This window comes from Syngnathus leptorhynchus, chromosome 6 (assembly GCF_054491065.1).
Source record: "Syngnathus leptorhynchus isolate UIUO chromosome 6, UIUO_Slep, whole genome shotgun sequence".
In the NCBI taxonomy this organism is placed as follows: Eukaryota; Metazoa; Chordata; class Actinopteri; order Syngnathiformes; family Syngnathidae; genus Syngnathus; species Syngnathus leptorhynchus.
The window spans coordinates 5,433,760-5,454,063 of NC_141200.1; the positions used below are offsets into that span (position 1 = coordinate 5,433,760).

Genomic DNA, 20,304 nt, shown 5'->3' on the forward strand with positions numbered 1-20,304 from the left:
ATTTTTTTTAATGATGCCTTGACTCAATAAAACTTGGGAATGTATATCTCTAATGTATATGGAGTGAACTGTCATTATATCAGCCAACGTCAACAATTAGGAGGAGATATAAATTATGAAAACACATCATCAAATTCAATTGACAAAAAAAATACAAAACAAAAACTAAAATCTCACGTGACGTTTGTTTACTGTGCAAATCATCCTATCCTAATCGCATTCACTTGGGCGACAACACCGGGGCTTTTAATTGGTCACAAGGTTAAACGTCAATTTTGATTCGTCAACGTCATTTGTGTTCTCAATTGTGATAGGGCACTGAAGTTACAGTGCCCGCCTCTTTATGCATAAAAGCGTAACTGTTCGGCAGCAAACCAGGGTTAATCGCCGTGTCGGAATAATTCCCCTCGGGACAGATTTTATTTACTCAGTAAAAGCTTATCTTCGCTTCTTCTACTGTTTTGTTTTAAAAATGTGAGTTTAGTGGTTTTGTATGGGACAAAGGTTACTTCATGGAATAGCCAGTTATCTTAACACTATTCGCTACCGGGTTGAACACAGCATGTAAAAGGGAGCTAGCAAAATCCGAGCCGCACTCAGACCTAACAAAAGCGGACCGTTTTAAAACTTTATTTAGTCCCCAAATCGGGGAGGGACCCCGGCTGGCGTCCATTCAATCCGCCTGTCAACGCACGCGATGTTCCCCTTGGACTCGTCATGGAACATCTCTTTCGCCGGTTGCGGATTCCTGGGCATCTACCATGTTGGTGTCGCCAGCTGCCTGCTGGAGCAGGCTCCGTTCCTGGTGCACAACGCCAAGCACATTTATGGGGCTTCAGCCGGAGCGCTCACCGCCACCGCGCTGGTCACCGGCGTGTGCCTTGGTATGTCACTCGATTAGAACTAATCGGCCTCACAATTTATGATGGCTGGCCTCTGGAACTGTGCTAGAGTACAGTACACGGCTGGTAATCTTTCGAAAGTGACAACTTCTGCTTGCAAAGTCTGAATTGCATGACATCCGCATACTGGACCCGACTAGAGTATTACTTGTTTTCTTTTATTGGCCTGTTAGCAGAGTTTGTGAAATATACGTAGTAATTAATAGTAGTACATTGTGTAATAAAGTGCTTTCACTTAAGTGTAACAATTGTTGTGACCTCCTGCCTGTCCCATAAGGGGAAGACTTGTATAAAGTAAATAAAAGAGATCCTCAAGTAAAATTACAAATATCTTAAACCACCCAGGGCGCCTTTTTCCCATCACTCGTGTCATTCACAAAAAGGCAAAGAGAAAGCAAAACGAATGTATCTTTTGACTTATCACTGAAACCCTCACGAGAAAAAAAAAAACATGTGACAACATGCATAACAGCTTTTTTAATCACTATGGTTTTGAAATTGTACATAATTGTAATTGTCTTCTGAATAGTACTGCTCTGGCTTTTTAGAAACAATTTCATTCTTTGTCCTGTTGCCTACACAGGAGAAGCTGGTGCCAGTATTATTGAGGTCGCCAAGGAAGCCAGAAAACGCTTCCTCGGTCCCATGCATCCTTCCTTCAACCTGGTGAAGATCGTGCGTTTCATGTTGCAGCGCACTCTGCCCACTGACTCTCACCAGCTTGCTAATGGAAGGCTGGGAATCTCTCTGACCAGAGTAACAGATGGAGAAAATGTGCTTGTATCTCACTTCAACAACAAGGAGGAGATTGTGCAGGTGTGAATGTTAATGAGTTTTATTTATATTGAATTCATGACAGATGAATAGACCTTCAGATTTGGAACTGTTAATATCTATGTAATACATTTCTTTTGTTTTCTACAGGCATGTGTTTGCAGTGCCTACATCCCAGTGTATTGTGGCATTATTCCTCCCACACTGCAAGGAGTGGTGAGTAGCATTATGCATGCATGACAAGGGGCAATAACAATGAATAGCACATTTAAAATGGCTGTACAAGTGTGTATTCATAAATTTGAATGTCATATCATCATCATAATGAGAAACAGCACAATAGCCATTCAATTGAAGCAAAAAATAATAATAGGGACATGTTGTTTTTGTAGTAAAACACATGACTATTTCTTTTTTTTTGGTGGTGTTTGTGGATCTTGAACTGATGAATGACATTTCTATGAATTTCACTGGGGAAACTTTTGATCTATATTTTGGGAATTTTACATTTGCTTTTATTGTTTCTATTTAGCTATTCTTAGCATATAGGAAAAATGCTTTTGTCAATGGCTATGAATGTGCTCAAACAAAAGTTCAGGATTTTGTTTCTCATTGAAGAGCACATTTGAACTTTCTCTGGACTCGCTGACAGTAGCACTGAAGTCTTCTACGAAATGTTGCTCAATGACAGCTCTCAGCATTTTCCCTTCTTCAGCCTGTAGCTCGGACTTGGCGGGTCATTCTGTCCTCTCTTACCCTGTGTGGAGCAGATACTGATGTCACGCTGATCACATCAGTTGACAAACAGAGCCTGTTTTGATGAGCAACAGTCTCAGTAAAAACATTCATCATAAGAGGAATTAAACTATCTTAGCCTCCCCACCCCCTAAAAAAATACTCACAAAAAATTGCCCATCGGCCTTTTCTTTAAAAATCGGTCAAAATGTATTCATTTGGTCTTGTTAAGGAATTTTGCTGATATCATCAAGAAAAGTCATTTGAAATTCACGGCAGACTTGCTGATGGAGGAAAAAAAAAAATACTTGCATATGTCCTTTTGAACCCAACCACCCCATTCTATCATTCAAAGTAAATAGATAGCTTGTCTTTGCAGAACAATAAATCTCAGAACTTTGAAAGAGGCTGGTTGGGAAAAAAAAAAAAAAAAAAGAAGTCTCAAGACGTCTGGCAATTTGATAGATTTCCTGAGGAATAATCTCTTCACCATTGAGGGATTCAATTGAATCCATTGTCATCAAAAAAGAGAGAAATAATTAGTGATGTCGGAAACTCAAGCACAATTTGTGTCTGTATTTCTTTTATGCAGCGATACGTCGACGGGGGAATCTCAGACAACTTGCCTCATTATGAGCTGAAAAACACAATCACCGTGTCGCCGTTCTCCGGTGAGAGCGATATCTGTCCGCGAGACACCTCCACCAACATACATGAGCTCCGCTTCACCAACACCAGCATCCAGTTCACCCTCACCAACCTTTACAGAATTTCCCGGGCACTTTTCCCACCTGATCCGATGGTAAGGTCACTTGAAGGTGGCGCCTTTCTCGATCTATGTACACGTTCCATGAACTAGAGTAAACTTAATGATTTTTTTTCGTGTCTAGGTTATGAAAGCCATGTGTAAACAAGGTTATAATGACGCACTGCACTTCCTGAAGAAGAATGGTAGGAATCAACACAAATGTGATTTCGAGTTTTGTTTTTCAAGCATCTTCAAAGTTAACAAACATGATCTTTCTATTTGTAGGATTGCTCAATTCCGGCGACCCTCACATAGACAGAGCCCTGCTGGCTAACAGAGAAGAGCATCAGGAACAAGTTGACTACGTTCACGTTGACGTCGATGATGTTGGAGAGGAGGAAAAGATCAGTACGGTCGACGGACCGTTGCCTGTTTATCCCAATATAGAGGAGCACATCATTGTACGCCTTCCGCCAACTCTCCACAAAGGTAACGGAAGCACAAAATCGATGTGTAATTGTGTCGAAAGTGCTTTTTGGAAGCTTCTGTGGATGTTTTTGTACTCAACTGTGCTTCCCTCTGCAGCCCTAATTGAAGCCTGCACAGAGAGAAGGAGCCTAGTGCAGTCGCTTGGCAACCTGCTTCCTTTCAGGATGGCGTCTGCCATGATGCTGCCCTACACTCTCCCGCTTGAGTCCGCTTTGTCTTTGACTCTCAGGTACTGCTAGACTTCATCAAAGTTATTGTTGTGGACGTTTTTGTGTCGATTTTTAATTCGAATGTCTCATGTAGACTTTTAGAGTGGTTGCCAGATGTGCAGGAGGATGTCGGATGGATTCAAGAGCAACTGGTGAAAATCCTCCATCATGTTTTGCGCCAAGCCTCCAAAAGCATTACTCAGCATTTTTCCGCCCGGTAGGTGTGCCGTCAATACACTGTGATTATGTTTGTGTGTGGAAATTGTTTTGTATGTATGCACAATGTCAGCACTCATTTTGGTCTAATAACAAAAGTGATAACCTTTTAAATATTTACCTTGCGTAATAAGTTCAGTTTCATGCCTTGAAGGCGGCGATGCTATGGGGTGTTTGTTTGTTTATTTACTTGGTGTACAGAACCTGTGACAAACAAGATCGTTGAGATCTTTACACAGGAAGAAAAACAACTATTGAAGGTGTTTTGTCAAAGCTTAGTCAACAAAAGAAATTGAACACCAATGAACAATATGGACAATGTTCTTTTACAATATAATTTGCAACAACTCATCTCGTATAAGTCAGCAACCCCGTTCTGTGATTAGCAGACGCTGCACTGACACGAACAAGCCAATAGATGGCAGTGTTTGGCCTTGGTTTTTGCACCAACTGGTAATTGTTTTTTGTTCATCACAGTTTTACAAATGTTTCATAAAACATTTTGGGAAATAAAATGTATTCATTATTATTATTAAGATAATTGATTAAATGTTGCACATTTTCTCTTGGCATAGGAAATGAATTAAATGATAGGGTTGAATTTTGTGACGCTGTCCTACAAGTTAATTGGTAACACGCTGATCTGTACTTTATAGATTCTCCTGTCAGCTGGAGCTGCACCATTACCAGTCGCTCCCATCCCATATCCGCTCCACCAGCCTGTATGCTACCTGGGTAGGTAGCGGCACTCTTTCAGTCCAGGAGATCTTTACACGTCTCGACCAATACAAGAGACAGCTGCTGTCCGGAACGTTTTGCGTCAACATGGATCTGGAAGGAACCTTCCAAACGGGGCCGATGTCAGTGGACAACAGCTCTGCTTCTTTCCTCCCCGTGGAAAGCTTCCCAACACACACCGGCGGTGGTCTTAGCGACACCAAAGATGACATGCGGCACTTTGATTCAGATCTGCCGCTTTTAAATCCTGGTCCACCTCAAACAAATTACTACCAGTTGTCCAGTTGAAAAATCCGATTGTCATTTTGCACTTTAATGATGATTCTAAATGGTAACAATTTACCATGAACACATAATGTGTGTTGTATACAATTCAATTCTAGCTGCGATATGCTCAGAAACGCTCCTTGCCGATGTACACGTGAAGGTCCAAGACATGTTTATGGATAGCAGATGCAAACTTGAAACGCAAGATACTGTAAACAAAAAAACGTACGTGCCATGGTTGATGGAGATGAGTGTTTATGCTTTCCTGGAATGTGGTTTGACTTGTACGTAAGCATAGGTTAGGGTTGGAGTTTGGCGTGCAATGTGTAGCATCGGGCTCTTTTGAGACTGTAGGAAGGAAACGGTGAAGTCACCAACTCAGCAGAAAGTTACTCCGTACATTTTAAGCAAACTGTCAATGCAATAATATGAATTCAACTGTGTTTTAGTTCCGGTCTGTGTATGTACTGTATGTGAATGAATGATAATTGATGCACATATGTATACTTTGCATACCAATGTCATATTTTTATCGATAATCTTAAGTGACAACTGTGTACAGCTTTTAGAAACATGATTTAGTACATGTTGTAATTTTAGTTGTATTCTCGTCTCTTTACCTCTATGTGACCTGATTTTAACAAAACAAAGAATCATCTTATTAAGAAAAGGACTTTATCACCGACTTTATTCTGTGATAGTTAATCTACCTATATCGTCTTTACTTCTGTGTGACTGAGCCTCAAATTTATTCAACTCAACATTTATAGTGTGTAATAAAATGAACTCCGGCTCAAACATTTTGTGACCAACCAATAAACTGGTGTTGTTTACTATAGACAGATGCAATGACTGTCTTCTTGATATCCACATTACCCAGAAAAGATGGCATGAAGTGTGTTCACAGAAAGAAGAACAATACACGCACAGTTCTAACCAAATGCCACCAGTGGAGTTTGATTGAAATGATTTCAGAAACGTTATAAATATTCCAGTGATGATTCATGACCGTAAAGCACTGGAATAATGACCCTCTTTTATGCTTTGGAAGACGTCCGAGGTAATGGTGTTGATCCCAAAACAAACCTCAATCAAACTTTATGTAGGCATTCATACTCTGCTAACACTGTTGTATTTGTTTTAATAATCTCGAGCAAACTGGGTTCGTTTGCACAGTTTTGTGGAAAATATTTTTCTCAAAAGTGAGAGATACAGTATCTGAAACATTGAACAGTTGGAAATGGTCATTGCAGGGGTTACAGGAGGTCATTTGGAAATGGTCATTCAACAAGTTACAGGAGGTCATTTGAATAGTGCCTCTTAGGTTCATCCAGAAATTTCTCCTAAAAGCCAAATCTCATTACATTTTTGTGAGTAGTTTCATTCAAATGCGCAATTATCATACCAATGATGTTTAAACACAAAGTTAAACTCCTGTCCAGGCATCTCTTAGAAAAAAATGGTCTCACATTCAGTGGGTTTTCATTGATCAGCCATAGATCAATGCCACCATTTGAGTTACTTCCTCAAATGATTTATTGCTCTCACAAATCATTACATAATTGTCATCAAACGCTTATCTTGTTGTGCTTTCTTGCACAAGTGTCAGTCAATGAGTCACTGATAAGATGAGGGAATCATGGTTGTAAACATGATGCTGCTGCCACGTTTCTGCAATATGCTCCAGGGGTAGCTACACTTTACATAATAATAATGGCTTCTAGAAATCATCGCTCAAAATGTTGCACTCATGAGAACCACGCATCAAATATTTTGGATCAGAGGCATTAAATGGTGGCCGGGCACTCCAATTTGACAAGTTTGAATGTGACTGGTTCATTCTGAACATAGTTATTAGAGGGTGTGTACACTTGTGCAAGCATATTATCTCGATTGTTGTTTGGAAGGGAGAAGAACAACTTGTTTGGTTAGTTATGATTGTTGTAGGACAGACACATACATTGCCTTCTATAATGATTACAATGGTTAAGATGCGTTTTTATCTTTATATTTTTCTCAAAATAATATAGAACCAAAAAAATAATAATAATAATGGGAAAATCCAGCTTAATGCGAGAGGACAATTTGCTCATTAAACTAGATGGCTACGCTCCTGATTTCAATAGTTGTAATTTTACCGAAATAAAATTGAATCAGTACTTTTACCAGTCTTTAAAACAGATTTATATCTAGTTCTACGTAAGTGTGTTTTTGCCAATGCTGTTGAGAACACGATCGATTCATTTAGTCATCATACTGAAAACCAGCACCAGACAACTAGGAAAGTAGAAACGCCCTTTATTACATTTTATGGTTTCCCAGGCGCCTCGAATGCGACACCTGACTGCCACTTAGTCATAAATTTGTCGTGAAGTTCAACAGCGTCATTTGGGGCGTCTCTCCACCAGGGGGCGCATCCTGGGAGAGCCTCCCTTCCAAGCCCATCCAAGCAACTTCTCCCGCACCATGAGCTGATTTGGTCCGGGACAGACGAGGGAAGATGGCGGCCACTGACCAGTCCCGGTCCGAAGCTGCCAAACAGCGACGGCAAGATCAGCTGCAGCGATGGCTGGGCTCGGAGACGGACCAGACGGAGTCGGAAGCTCGGGATACCGCCAGCAGCTCCGGGACACGTCGGGCGCGGGTCCGCTTCGCCCAGGGAGCCGTGTTTATGGCCGCCTGCTCCGCCGGGGACCGGGAGGAGGTGGCGGCACTTCTTCGCCAGGGAGCTGACATCAACCACGCCAACGTAGACGGGCTGACAGCGCTCCACCAGGTCGGTCGAGACACTCTGGAAACTTTGAACGGAGCATTTACTAAGTAGAAAAACAACATTTAAAGCGTGTCTGTGTGTGTTGGGGGGGGTGTAAAGCGGGGCTAATCGAAACATTTCCGTTAGCCGCTAGTGGCGCATAAACTTCAGTCCATCACTTTGTTTCCTTATGGTTGTGTTTAAAAAAAAACTAAAACAAAACTCGTCATTAGCAGCGCCATATGTATTTTTTTTTATTGCTTGAGCACTTTGTCTCACCTCGAACGACTTGAACGTCACGTTTATAGCAAACATGACAAGTTCCTAATGGAGTATGTTGGCTGATTGGATTCAGTGGCCTGTTTCATCAGCTAACTAAAAATGTCTTAGGCACCAAAAAAAAGTCAGCATTTATATGCATTAGCAATAAAGATGGCAGCGAGGACATTTAATTGTCACTCTTCATCACTATTAGAACGTATACACATCTCATCACTATTAGAACGTATACACATCTCAGACCCTTTAGGTTAAATTAAATTCTCTGTTTTTGCAATCACTGCTCAATGATCAGACATCCAAAACACCAGAATCTTTTTTTTTTTTTTTTTTCCAATACAATATAGGCATCTAAAATGATACTACTCTGTTCTTGAGGCACTCTGGAAATCCTCACTGTCACACAAGCTCTTCAGTGATGCATCGTTTCCCCTATTACTGCCATACATCATTTCCCAAACGCACATTTGCCTTATAAAGTCCCCACACAAGCGGAGTTTTAGCTGTAAAGTTTAAGTGTCTGCATACTCGAAAAGATTGTTCTGGCCTGCGTGGACCCGCTGATGTCATGCTCGGAGTTCAAAGCCATGTTCCTGCCTCCTGATTGACTTGTATGGTGGAGTTTGTGTGTGCCAACAATATTCCACAAACGTGCCCTCTTTTGGTTGAGTCACACGCGTCACCCAATGTGGTCCCTCCGCTGCTTCCATCCCTTTCACCAAGTGTTGCTCATCAGTTGCCGAGCGACCGGAATTAAATATAGTCGCGCGCACTCCAAACTTTCCGTCCCCTTCATCCAAAGCCTTTATGTCTTCTCCGCCATTCCTCTTTCCTCTGCCACCCCCGCCTCCGCCTTCTTCTCCCCCCCCCCCCCCCCCCCCCCCCCCCCGCTCCCCAATTCCCCATAGAGGGGACTTTTGGGAGTTCAAGATGAGGAAATGGAAAACTTTTGCTCCAACAGCAGGAGCTGCTGTTGTCCAAGGCGCGTTCCACAATGACTCACTTGATGAACGAGGGAAGGAGTCTGCTGGGAGGCTACGCCGTTGCCCCCCTCGTAACGCACAAGGGTGCCCACAAGTACCCTCTGTTCATTTATCCAGCCTGATTACTCACACTGCCGCCCATCTGGAGCTCTTTTTGTTTGATACAGAGAACTGGCGTGCTTGATTGGAAGTATAAATTAGGACGAAGGCTTGCGACAGCTTTGTGATTTAGTCCAAAAGCAAAGCCTCTTAGGTGGCTTAAGACGGCCTGATGGACAAGATTCATCGTGGCTGCGGTGAGAAGCTACTAAAGAGCAACAGTGGAACGGCAGGAGGGGTGCTCACGTCCAGTGATTCTCCAAATGTGGGTCGCCGACAGATGTGACATTTAGTTCAACTTGTTCAAACACATTCTATAAAGCAATTTATTGGCTTCAACAGCTCATTGTCATGTCAAGCAGTTATCAATTCACAAAGGCTGTTCACGACTTGCCAGGGCGACAACACGGCTTTCGAATGACCGCTTTTAGACTCATTTTGGCCTTTTGCCTCGTGCTTTTTGAGGGCTGACAACACATGGAGTCAACTAAAACTCAAGACTGCCAGCCACTGAAGCCAGACTGCATGGATTGTCGCCATTGTTACATGACTCAGATTTGTGAAATGCTGACAGAATGTTACGTGGCAAAAAAAAAAAGTAAATCCCATCAAACGCATTCAACAGATGTTGAGACACTTTATTCTAATCAATGGAATTGCAATTCAGTGACGACATTTCCTCTGTTATTGACCCTTTGGGCAGTGAAAATGTGCAAAAGCGTTTCCAGACGATTTTTGGTTCGAGGCCAGGCATTTGGATTTGTAAAGCACATTTCAGACACAAGATAATTCAAGGTGCTATAAAAAAAAAAAAAAAAGATTGTAAAACGGGGTATTTTAAACAAAATTAAAGGTCTAAACGTCGAATGAACATTAAAACCTTGCGCTGTGCAACATACGTTTTATGTCGTTCGATATGATGGCAAGGAAATTTAAAGGTAAACAAAAAAAGAGCAGATATACAGATGGCGTGTGAAAAGTTAGTGCAGTGTGATCTTAAATCTGATTTCCAGCAACAAATTGAAAAGTCTCAAATGTTAGAGCAACTTAATACCAACAAATTGATTTTTACAGTAGATTGAATGTTCTCATTTTTAAAGTTGAAGTGACAATTAACATGACAGTTTAAAGTCTTCATCGTGTTGAGCTCAGGAAAAAGAGTGACATCGATTTGCATAATCACTCGTGCCACATGCTCTCTTGAGGCCTTTTTGCAGCTCACCTTTCTGGAAGTTTGTGTTGAAAGATGATTTTCATAGATGGCTGTTCATTTGTGTTTTCTAAGCAAAATGTCCTCTTGACCAACACGCGCTGGCACACTCTTCCTAACGAAGCATTTTGTGTTTCTTTGGCCCTCTGGCAGGCCTGTATCGATGAGAACGCAGAGATGGTCGAGTTTCTGGTGGAGAGCGGGAGCAACGTCAACACGGGCGACAACGAGGGCTGGACCCCCCTGCACGCCGCGGCATCTTGTGGCTTCATCCAGATCGCCAAGTGAGCTCTGGAACCATTTTTAGTCGGTCCACGTCAGCGTGGAGGACTTTCTTTCCAAGCAATTGGTCCACACGTGGGTTTGTGTGTCTTTTCGAAGGTACTTGATAGAACACGGTGCCCACGTCGGAGCGGTGAACAGCGAAGGGGAACTTCCTCTCGACGTGGCCACGGAGGATCCCATGGTGAGACTGCTGAAAGCGGAAATCAAAAAGCAAGGTGATGTGCTGACATGATACCATATTGTTCTCAAGACATATCAGAAAAGTTTTTGACAATAATATCCAAAATATTTGCTGTGTGACGTGTTGATGTTTTTGTCCCAGTCTACAAATTGTGGTCAAATATGATGGCTTACATCTGAGTGCTGTTAATTTCTGATGGAATATAAAATGATGGCGGGTACATTTGGGATTGATTTGCCTTGCTTAAGAATCCACTCAGACTACAAAAAGTAGAAGATGGTAGTTCATATTTTAAGGGAGTTGTCACTCTATCCAGATGCTAACTGTTGGCAGCACAAATACTCAGTACCAGTTGAACTGAGCGGCGTTTAGCCAGGAGCTTCTGTCATAACTAGCCTCGCTGTTCTTTCACAATACATATATTTATTATTATTATTTGGGTCATAGCAGCTCAGTTTGTAAAGACTTGCCTGTCAGTCTGAATGTTTGACTGCTGTTGTGGGCCTAAAATCTAAATGAAGTCTGGCTATTGTGAAAAAAAGTTGTTTTCATGACTTATGTGGGATGCAACAGCAACCCCCAGGCACTGTTACTTTATTTGTCCCCTGCTGACACAGACAAGGGAATTGGTTTTGCACGGTGTGATACATCTTGTCGGTAAATACAACACAGAATTTCCCGTCAGGACATCAAAATTTGCTCCGGTCAATTTTCTGTGAGTTGAAATGGTCTGTCTCTATTGACAGGCTAGAAATGAATGGACTCGGTCAACGCTTGAATTTAATTGCATGCTTGTGCTCACGTCACAGGAATTGATGTGGACCAGGCCCGAAAAGAAGAAGAGCGTATCATGCTTCAAGATGCTAAGGCCATGCGAGACGGCGGCGACACTCTGACCCCTCACCCAAACACCAAGGCAACAGCTCTGCATGTCGCAGCGGCCAAAGGCTACATCCAAGTTTTAAAGTGAGAATCTGATCGTGCCGCTCAAAACCTATTATCTGACCCACGGAGTTCTTCATGTGGTTTTTATCTCACGTGGACCAGGGTGCTGTTACAATGTGGGGTGGATGCGGACTGCCGGGACGTGGATGGCTGGACGCCGCTCCATGCGGCAGCTCACTGGGGTCAGGAGGAGGTGTGCACGCTGCTCGCCGACCACATGTGCGACATGAGTGCCGTCAACAACGTGGTGAGCAGTTTGCAAACAATCTCACTCGCCATTAACCGCGTGACGCGCTTCAGCCTTTGCTGAGGACCCACCCCGCGCTGTGAATGTCCTTGTAGGGCCAAACACCTTTAGATGTTGCTGATGAGAACCTCGTGGACACACTGGAGGAGCTGCAGAAGAAACAGAATGCTGTGAGTGTGCCCGCGCGCAGGCGACACAACTCTTATTCTGTCAGATGAAACTGATATGACTGATAATGCGAGAGCTCTGAATGTCCTCTTGTGTTTATGTGTGTTTATATTCCTCTTCAGCTACGCAGCGAGAAAGAGAAGCAGACTCCTGTCATCGAGACCAGCCTGCAAATCTCCACTGTACCCGTACGCACACGCAGGTCAGTGCCAATTGTCTGTCAGCTTGTCGCCGCGGCGTTATGCGGGCAATGGCCCTAAGATGAACCCGTGTAATAAATGGCGTTCTCACCGGCCTCCAGTGTAGGTCCGCATGCACAAGTAATGAGATCCAATACAAGAGCTGTAGCAAAAAGAATCTTTCTACCAATCGATATGTTTTGATTGACACTGTTAAAAGGGTATTGATTCTAGCAATACTTTATTTGTGTGCAAACCGAAACGTCACAAACCGAGGTAACATCACTCATTGAAATGAATGGGAATGCGGTTAATCCATTCTAGTCCTCCAACAAAGTTATATTTGCCTATTTTTGTAATCGGTTTGCTTTCAAATAAATTCACTACAGCAGAGAAATATGTTGAGATGCGCTTGCACATTGCAGTGTAGCTGTTTAGTTACTAAAAGAGGATTTTTGTTTCCCCCTTGTCTCTATTTTTGTGTCCACCAATATTAAGTGTATTTTTGGGCACTGAGAAAAGCGCTGAACAAAATTAAACATGACCCACATCAGACTATAATAAAGGAGGATTAAGGTCACATACAAAAGGCTGACCTACATTGGATTAGCATATTTGATAAACAAATGATGAAGAACATTAAAATTGAATGGCAACTGATGTTGTCAGATTTGAGCGACTTTGAAAGCACAGCCGGCTTTCTAAATGACAATACTGCTGTAGGTTTGTTTGAATGCTTCAAACTTGAAAAGTGCTATGATTTGTCAGCACTGGCTGACGTATGTGACACGGCATCTTCCCATATTTATCGTATCACATTTCATGAGAGCCTGGCTGGATTTAACGCTAACTACAGTTGTAACAGTGCTTTACCATGAAGGTGTTTGGCTGAGTCAGCTAAGATCTCGTGAACAGGTTGAACTTGCTTTGTCGTGCGGGCCTCTCAAAGTCATCCAACTCACGACCTGCATGCAGTTTCCAAAGCGCCTCACTTTTTGGAATATGTTGATCCTTTAGTTGCTTGTTCAAGGGTGTGTTTACAATCGCGTGGATTTTTATATTGGTATAAAATGTCTTTGTATGATTACAAATATAAACTGCAATGTTTGGCAATCATGTGCTTCTACAGTACCTAGCGCTACTAGACTACTTTCGTCAGTCTTTACAAGTAAAGTCATAAATGTTGAATAAGAATAGCAGATATTGTATAGGTGTATACTTGTGGTCGCTGAGTGAAGTCACATTTTGTGGTTAACCAACTTAAGTCTCCACATGTAGGTGTGTGTGTAGGTGTGTGTGTGTAGGTGTGTGTGTTGTAATTGGCCGCACATGCAATTGATTAGCCGTCGGCATGCCACCTGTGTCTCCACTCGCTCAGGACTTCAATCTCGCGCATGAGCAGCAAGGAAAAAATCGGCCTCCATGAGCGCGAGAAGCACCCGCCGCCTGCCTTGCGGAGCAGCCCCGCCGAGGACGAAGAAGAAGAAGGCCAAACCTCACGCGGCCAGTCTCAAAGTCAACCCAAAGCCTCCAGCAGCTCCAGCTCGGAGGAGGAGAGCGAATCGGAGAGCGACGCCGAGTCCGGTGAGGAAAAAGTGTCGGGAATTGTTTCACGTGAGATTTGGAGCATCCCTGACTGTTTTTTTTTTTTGCTCGGCCGCAGAGAAAGCAAAAAACCGAGAGATTATAAACAACTTGAACAACAAACGCAACACGGGCGGCCTCCTTCCTACCTCCATGCCTGCAGGCACGGCTGCGAACCAAGTCAAAAAGGTAAAGTCATTTCTATTCCAACGGACGTCTGCAGCCACAAACCAGATCAAACGAGTATTCTAATTGGTTATTATTTAGCAAAGATTGTGTGTATTTTGCACGGATAAGGGAAACGATCCTTGTAAAGCTGACAGCATTTGTGGTTGGCATATTTGGTTCACCACGAGTGGTTCAAGTTTGGCTTTAATTTCATGAAAACAAGGACTCAAATAGACTCAATTGAAAGTAACCCTCAACCAAGCATCTTTTTTTTTTTTTTTCCCCAGATTTCAAAATGTTTTGTTGCATACAGAATCAAAATGTTGTGTTCCCTGTAACGGTTCATGTCCTACTGCCGACCAGGAACCGGGCAAACCCGTAGCCACTGAGGCCCCAGGTTCGTGGAGAACATCACTGAGGAAGGCAGGCAGCTCGGTGACTCTGGGCTCAGCTGGACTGTCTGACTCCATCCCAGACCAAAACAAGCCTCCAGATTCAGGCCTGGGGATGACCCGCTCGGCCTCCAGTCCTCGTCTGAGCTCCGAGACTGACCCCAAGGTACCAAACGCAAACTTTTTCCATCTATGCACTCTGATCTTATTTAGTGAATGCATCATCTGGTCTTCACAGGAACCAAGACTTGCCCGGGTTCCTCCTATTCCCACAAGGAGACTCTTTAGTATTCCAGATAGTAGTTCGGACAACTCCAACAGGTGACCCATCTGCTTTCACGCTTATCTGCACTTGTGACCAGCATGCTTTTCTCACCGCGTTCACCTCGTCCCCCCCCGTCAGTTGGCTGAGTCGTAGCTCGTCCTACACCCGTCGCCTTCACAGCCAATCAGGGAATGATCTCACTAGCTTCAACCCCTGTTTGCCTCGCAGGTTGGTCACGAACACCCACCCTGTGTTTGTGTGCAATGTTTGTGCTTATTTTGTAAGTGTTGCATCTTATTGTGGGCTGCAGTGCTGAGTTCTTACATTTTTTTTATTTTTTTACAGCTCTTCTTATGGAAGGAGACTTGATGAAGCCAGTGTGAACTCGGGTAGTACAGGAACAAGCACATCTGGACTCAGTCGCCTTAACAGTGCTTTGGCACAGAGGTGTGTATTCACTCTTTCTTAGGACATGCATCTTTCAGTCCTTTTTATTTTCGACTGAAAACATTCGCGGTCGTCTTTGCGGTGTATGCTGAAAATATCCCCCCCCCGCCCACCCGCCCCCTATTGAGGTGCTCAGAAAAGAATTGGACTGACACTCCCATGTGTGTGATCAATTGATCACTGTGATTGTGATGTGAAACGAAAACAGAACAAGAGCCAATTTAGAAGCCACCTGAAGCATGTGCTGTCACCACACAGAGAGAAACAATGAAAAGTGGTGAATGTTTCATCTTTCAACTCATTTGCCACAATTTAAAAAAAAAAAAAAAGACCACTTTATATCGTGATGTACAGAAGTCACGACACAAGCTAACAACCAGTTAGCTACTTTTATTTCTTGTACCCCCCCCAGTGGTACAGATGCCCTGTGGCATCATGCTGCCTCCCAAAGGTCAGTCTGGGTATTGCGACATTGCACATTGTATTTGCGTGTGACTGGTGATCTTCAGTGCAACACAAATTAGGGTAGTAAGCGTTTATTTTTCTTTTTTTAAAGGGTTGTCTTATTAAAAAAAATCACTTATAATTCAAGACAGTTTTGTGTGTGTACAAGTACCGTGTGTTTATATCTGAAATGACCTTATAATTGGGATTTACGGCACCACCTGTTGCTTTTATTGTGCTTGAGTCATGTGTAGGATCACAGTTGGACTAAGCTCAAATACTCTATCTCATCATGATATCTTAACGTTTTCATTATTTTTAGACTTCCTCAAGAACAGACGAAGAGGGATCTGTCAACGTTGGACACCAGCTCCAACTCTCAGAACACAACCGGCCCTGAATCAGAGACCAAGCAGCGGCGCAAGTGAGTCACCACACTAATCTCAATCATAATGTTCTCTGTGTTATGTTGACCTTTTTCACCTGATTTTTGCCATATTTAGGTCCTACCTGACACCAGTTCGGGATGAAGAGGCAGAGGCACAGAGAAAAGCTCGCTCGCGCCACGCTCGCCAGTCTCGTCGCTCTACTCAGGTACGACGCGGCTCAAGAGTTGACGGGATGCGTGACGGCGCCTCCAGCTGTGGATTCTTACGCAAATGTCGCGCTGTGATTAAAAGGGGGTGACGCTGACAGATCTGCAGGAAGCTGAGAAGACAATGAAGACCATGAAGCAAGACAACAAAACGAGAGAAAAGGAGGAAGAAGAGAAGGAAAAAGAGAAAGAAGCAAAGTCTAAGAAGGCAGAGGAAGGGGTGAGCTGCTTTTCTTGTTGTAGGCTTGCATATGATGCTGCTTTTTGTGTCGTGTGACCTTACATTGCCATTCAAATTTCAAATCTTTAGGAGGTCAGCTGGAGGTCTCGAATAGCAAGCCTGCAGAAGTCCGACCTGCTGGGACTCACGCAGCCCGCCGGCACCCCGCGGCCTCAGACCACCGATGGGAAAAGTAGATGTCTCCACTTATCTTTCCTAACAGCTCAAATTGCTGCTGGTTTTTTATTATTATTTTTTTTTTCCCCTTCTTATCTGCAGCTTTTGCTGTTTTTAAAATTGCATTCTACTACATTGCAATGTCAAATTGAATTTGATTAATTGGTCAGCTCCATAAAGTGGTTTTCTTTAAGCAACTGGCTTTTTTCCAGCGACTGAGGCCACCGCCGGGGAGAGCGAGACAGAGCGATGGGCCCAGGAGCGCAGGGAGAGGAGACAAGCCCGAGCGAGGAGGAAGGCCCAGAGGAGCGGGGAGGTATATTTAGTTCTGGATAGAATAGAGAAGATAAAAACACCTGGGGGAGGCTTTACTGAAAAACACTGTCTCATCTCAAGCTTGATGACAACGATCCCAGCGGGGAGGAAGAATTCTCAAGCAGCCGGCTGAATCTGCAGGTGCGTGTGTGCTTTATTTGCCGACTCGACGGAGCCGTAACCAAAGACGGCGCTCATAACTTGTCGACCTGTCTCCTTTGTTTACAGTCAGACCAGCTCTTGGGTTCCAGGTATGACTCATACTTTTGACATGTTTCCTCCTTCTGTCACCACTACAATAGATGCGTCTCTGAATTTCACGCAGGTCCACTGTGCATTGCAATGAGGGCGGTGAGAGCAAGGATTTCAAAAAGGTCAGCAGACAAGTTGGGTTTTTTTTTTTTTTTTCTCTCACGCTTTTTCACGTTTGTTATAAATATGTCCCGTTTTCTTACGGCCGCAGCTTTTTGAGGAGGTGACCAGAGAAAACAGCCAGCTGCAGTCTCAGCTGCAGGACACACAAAGGATTGTCAGTCAGACCAGGCTGGATCTCGAAAAGGCCACGCAGGTGCAAATGCACAAAAACGCACACCCACGCGGTTGAAATACAATCTGTCTCTCAAATCCGAAATCCGCTTTTGGTCTTGCTAGTTTGTCGCTACATGCGTTTCAACAGAATTATTTGGGGGGGGGGATATATTTCATGCATGTCATTGCCTCACTTTATCTGATCCTTTTTTTATGCTCTGTCTTTTCCGTTCCAGAGACAAGAGCGCTTGACTGACTGTTCAGCCCTTCTGGACCTCGAGAGAAAGGTAAAGCATCTTCATTCTTTTTGCGTCTTTCCTCTGCCTCACTACTGCCACTCGCACGGTTGACCGCCACCTCTCCCAAAACCACTTGGCATCACTAGCTCCTACTCAACTTTCACGCTCCCTCATCACTTTCACTCCCCTCCTTCCGTGTTCCCTCAACACTGTAGGACCGCAGGATGCTGGAGCGGCGAATGGCAGAGCTGGAGGAGGAGCATAAGGTGAGCACTCGTGTGCGCTTTGCATGTCGCCACTTGGTTAGCTTTGCTTTTAGCGTGCGTCGTTTGGCAGCATCGTGGGCATGATTTTGAATTTTTTGTTCAATCCATAATCAGAGGTACGATGAGCAATGTGACAAATGGCTGCCATCTTTGTTACATTTTCTAAAACGTGGCTCAAGCTATTTGAAATGTGAAAGGAGAACTATGTGAGCATATTGGTGGATATTTTTAAATGAACCGATCTGGGGAAGGGGTTCCTCAAAGGGTCAAGGAGATTTTGGGAAATGATCAAGTTTTGCAGTTTTGAAGAATGGCACAGAAGTGTGAACTGCGTTTGAAATGTATTCTTCAATTCAGGGTTGATGCCAGTAGTGTATTTTTTTTTTTTTTTATGTCGTTTTGCTCCTGGTTAGAGATGAACCAGTTGTGTGAAGCGTTCTGAAACATTGAACAAGCATTCAATCATTTAGGGAAGGTGGAAAATAATTTCACCTGGCCGGAAGAACCCAAGTGTATTTCAGATCCATCCTGAAGTTTCAGCCAAAAGCTGAAAAGTCTGACTTCTTGATTTAACAATCATGTCCTCCCAACCATTAAGGTTCTAGTTGACCTGAGAGCAGACAACCAGCGACTTAAAGATGAGAATGGAGCCTTGATCCGCGTCATCAGCAAACTTTCCAAATAGACGGAGACGGGACGAGCCACAGAAAGCGGGGACTCTTCTTCTCCTCTGCCTCCCTTCAATTCCTCCACACACATTCCTCCCAAAGCCAAAGAGCAAGAGTAGGGGGGGGGCAGCCAAATGTTGACTTGGCTTGTGATGCCTTTCAAACAGCTGGAGTGGCTTTTGTGTGCCTTGTTGTGTCTGTCACAGGAAGAAGCATTTTGATGTGATTGAGCGGTCACACAAAATCTTCATGTTAAAGCGCACGTGCACACACTTAAGTGCGCGCTCTTATACGTCTTGGATGGTGCATGAGGCCAATTGGTCTTGAATCTCCCACTTGGTATTTAATTTTTTTTTTTGTGAACACATTTGCGTCACACATTCACAAGTTTTATCTTGCTGGCCGTCCTGATCTCGTGTTAACAAGCAGGAAAGGTTTGGTATTTTTTTTAATCAAGATTCAGCCAAAAGCGGTCGTCTCACTACATGCAAGTGTTTGAACCCACCTACCTCTCCACCTGTGCACCCTCCCTTGCCCCAAATTATTTTTACTTTTTTTTTTTTGACCACATACACACACACACTCCATGCTCATAAATGAGAAGACCACCGAACCAGGTCATGGCACTTTACTCTCTGTAAAGCAATGAAAAACAAAAACAAAATTGCTGTTCAGTTGAAGCCTGTTAAGCTATGAATGTTGTTGTTTTTTTATCATTGATAAAAAATATAAATGTCATAGTTTTTCATTGTAAATTTCTCTTTTCAAGGGGAACACGGTTTTGTATATTACATGTGTATAAATATTAGTCGACTAATACCCTTTTTGAAGTCAACTGCCATGTAGCCTTCCTTCACATGTTGGTTTTCTAATATATTAAAATGGATGTCTGCACCCCAAAAGAAATATAGTGCCTGTTTGAAATGTGCATTGAAAATACGACAGAATTGTGATGGAATTTAGTCATTATATTGCCTGTGCTCTCTGCGTTGTTCTGAACATGAGGCTTGGTGTCATCAATGCTTGCTCGCGTGAAGATCTGTCAGTTTTGATCTCACATGAGAGCAAACTAACGGACCACTGTCCTCCAGGCTAGACAACAAGCAGAGCTCCTAATAAGGAAGGAGCTCACTGTAAATATCCCCAAGGTCTGAGAAAGGCAGGGGAGAAGGGAGGAAGAGGGAAGCGGATGGATCGCGGCCTTATATGGACAAAGCACTGCTTTTCCCAGGGTTTGTGCTGCTGACCTTCCCTCCGGCTTGATGCCAGATGCTGGATGAACAGATCCTTGGCGCCTCCATGTGGGGAAAAGTGGTAGTTTCTCAGGTCGATCTTTTTATCGGTGTGTATGCCTTTTTTTAATGCTCTTAAGCACTAAGTCACGGTTGAACTTTTTGCGTGTTATCTCACTAAGCCTCATGGTCAGTGATAAAGTGGAATTTCTTCCAGGTGACTTCCCATGCACCGGGTTCAGTAAAAAAAAAAAAAAGTTTTGGTAAAACTAAGGATGGATTGTTGAACATTTCATTACTCATTCTCTGATCTCAACACAAACCTATTATATAGTTGTAAAATGCACGTAAAACGACT

At 43.4% G+C, this 20,304-nt stretch overlaps 2 protein-coding genes across 4 annotated transcripts; both read left to right on the forward strand.

Annotated features, from left to right (window-relative positions):
- The first annotated feature begins 379 nt into the window (after nucleotides 1–379).
- On the forward strand, nucleotides 380–5,916 carry pnpla2 (patatin-like phospholipase domain containing 2). The gene is made up of 9 exons (XM_085915013.1): nucleotides 380–884; nucleotides 1,486–1,718; nucleotides 1,827–1,892; nucleotides 3,004–3,213; nucleotides 3,302–3,362; nucleotides 3,445–3,648; nucleotides 3,745–3,877; nucleotides 3,952–4,074; nucleotides 4,730–5,916. Exons 1-9 carry the CDS (start codon nucleotides 698–700, stop codon nucleotides 5,097–5,099), a joined length of 1,587 nt encoding a protein of 528 aa, XP_085771139.1. The 5' UTR covers nucleotides 380–697; the 3' UTR covers nucleotides 5,100–5,916.
- A 1,549-nt stretch (nucleotides 5,917–7,465) lies between these two features.
- Nucleotides 7,466–19,638, forward strand: LOC147055524 (protein phosphatase 1 regulatory subunit 12A). Of its 3 annotated transcripts, XM_085914355.1 has the most exons (25): nucleotides 7,466–7,854; nucleotides 10,555–10,685; nucleotides 10,783–10,901; nucleotides 11,677–11,833; nucleotides 11,915–12,059; nucleotides 12,155–12,229; nucleotides 12,350–12,429; nucleotides 13,785–13,990; nucleotides 14,070–14,179; nucleotides 14,522–14,716; nucleotides 14,789–14,871; nucleotides 14,954–15,043; nucleotides 15,161–15,262; nucleotides 16,029–16,130; nucleotides 16,210–16,300; nucleotides 16,387–16,521; nucleotides 16,612–16,714; nucleotides 16,911–17,014; nucleotides 17,095–17,154; nucleotides 17,242–17,264; nucleotides 17,339–17,387; nucleotides 17,477–17,581; nucleotides 17,778–17,828; nucleotides 17,996–18,046; nucleotides 18,645–19,638. In XM_085914355.1, the coding sequence occupies exons 1-25, from the start codon at nucleotides 7,579–7,581 to the stop codon at nucleotides 18,729–18,731; spliced, it is 2,730 nt and encodes a 909-aa protein (XP_085770481.1). In that variant the 5' UTR covers nucleotides 7,466–7,578; the 3' UTR covers nucleotides 18,732–19,638. The 3 variants fall into 3 exon arrangements, with proteins under 3 accessions (XP_085770481.1, XP_085770482.1, XP_085770483.1); XM_085914356.1 differs by lacking the exon at nucleotides 17,996–18,046; XM_085914357.1 differs by lacking the exon at nucleotides 14,954–15,043.
- Nucleotides 19,639–20,304: the final 666 nt, after the last annotated feature.